The sequence below is a fragment of the Psammomys obesus genome, unplaced genomic scaffold (assembly GCF_907164565.1).
Source record: "Psammomys obesus unplaced genomic scaffold, mPsaObe1.curated_primary_1811, whole genome shotgun sequence".
NCBI lineage: Eukaryota > Metazoa > Chordata > Mammalia > Rodentia > Muridae > Psammomys > Psammomys obesus.
In genome coordinates, this window is record NW_026585504.1 from 23,354,919 (window position 1) to 23,356,665 (window position 1,747).

The 1,747-nt window shown below is 37.1% G+C and overlaps 1 protein-coding gene across 1 annotated transcript; it reads right to left on the reverse strand.

The window, feature by feature from the left end:
- Positions 1–370: 370 nt before the first annotated feature.
- LOC129674120 (olfactory receptor 4K3-like) lies at positions 371–1,312 on the reverse strand. Its single transcript, XM_055604008.1, has one exon. The coding sequence runs from the start codon at positions 1,307–1,309 to the stop codon at positions 371–373; it is 939 nt and encodes a 312-aa protein (XP_055459983.1). The 5' UTR covers positions 1,310–1,312.
- Positions 1,313–1,747: the final 435 nt, after the last annotated feature.

The window sequence follows — 1,747 nt, forward strand, 5'->3', positions numbered from 1 at the left end:
TTATATATATTTACATATATATGCATATTCAATTATATATTTATATTCAAATAAAGTTTACTCCATTATTATTCACAGAGAAAAACATGTATGTTCGGTAAAAATTGGTATGCTTTATGGAAGAAATAAGAGAATGGGTTGAATAATATTCTCTTGTGAAGGGTTATTCATGTTTGTATTCCAGTGAATAATTCACAATATTCTACTATTCATTACTAAGTTTTATGTTTTTCAAAGTGTATTAAACCTATACCTAAATTGGTAGACTGCTAAAAATATTGAATGTAAATAATTTTAAAGTTACTAATTTTAAATTATTCCACAGGGTCAGTCTCAGTTACTTGAATTATTTAGTACAGATTTCTGGATATTAGGAATTTCTTTTGGAATCAATGTAGCTATTTATAAACCTTTTCATAGCATTTTTCATCTCTTTATTTCTCAGTGTATAAATGGCTGGATTTAGGAGAGGTGTAAAAACAGAGTAAAATACAGCCAGAAATTTGTCCAACCAGGTGATTTTGAGGGGCCATACATAGATGAAGATGCAGGGCACAAAAAAGATCATCACCACTGTGATGTGGGCAGTGCATGTGGACAGGGCCTTAGATGCACCAGCTTTAGAGCTCTGGCGAACAGTTATAAGGATATATGTGTAAGATATGAGCAACAGAATAAAGCAGGTTACACCCACAACCCCACAGTCAGCATTCATTAAAATATCCAAGTCATGTGAATCCATACAGGCTAACTTGATTATCAGTGGCATATCACAGAAAAAACTATCAATTTCCTTGGGCCCACAAAAGGGCAGCTGCACAATCACTACCAGGTGACTCATGGCATGGATAAAGCCAATGGTCCAGGAAGTCAACACCAGCCCAGTGCATCTTTTCAGGTTCATGAGGGTGAAGTAGTGGAGTGGTTTGCAGATAGCCACATAGCGGTCATAAGCCATAACCACCAACAACACCATCTCTCCTGCAGCAATGCAATGGGCAAAGAAGACCTGAGACATGCACCCTGAAAAGGAAATGGTCTTGTTTTCTCTGAGAAAGTCTGTGATCATTTTAGGAGTGGTGACTGAAGAAAGCCACATATCAATAAAAGACAGATTTGCTAACAAAAAGTACATAGGGGAATGGAGATGGGAGTCAGTGGTTATTAAGACGACAATTACAATATTTCCAGATACAATGAACAGATAAAGTATCAAGAACATCATGAAGAGTAAGACTTGAATACTTTGTGAGTGTGCGAGTCCCAAAAGCACAAATTCTGATACCGTGGACTGATTCATTCCATCCATTTTATTTATGTCTTCAGAAACAAACTGCAAAGAAAAAAAAAAACATAAGAAAAGATCATCCTGAGTGAGGCATCTCAGAAGCAGACACACATGATATATACTCACTTATAAGTGGCTATTAGATATATGAAATAGGATAATCATACTAAAATCTGCACACCTAAAGAAGCTAAGCAGGAAGGAGGGCCCTGGGTGGAGGATTAATCCCTATTCAGAAAGGCAAACCATATAGACCTCAGAAGATAGAGAAAACAGGGAACAGGACAGGATCAAACAACAGAGGACTTCTGAAAGACTCTGCACAACCGAGTCTATCAAAGCATCTGTGAATCTCAACATCTATCAAAGCAGATGCTGAGATTCATAGCCTAACTTTGGGCAGATCGCAGGGAATTTGGTGAAAGAAGGGAAGATAGAAAGACCTGGAGAGGACAGAAG

Bases quoted from the DNA above. Each gene is read 5' to 3' on its own strand.
- LOC129674120 (XM_055604008.1), bottom strand. From the start codon at position 1,309: ATGGATGGAATGAATCAGTCCACGGTATCAGAATTTGTGCTTTTGGGA.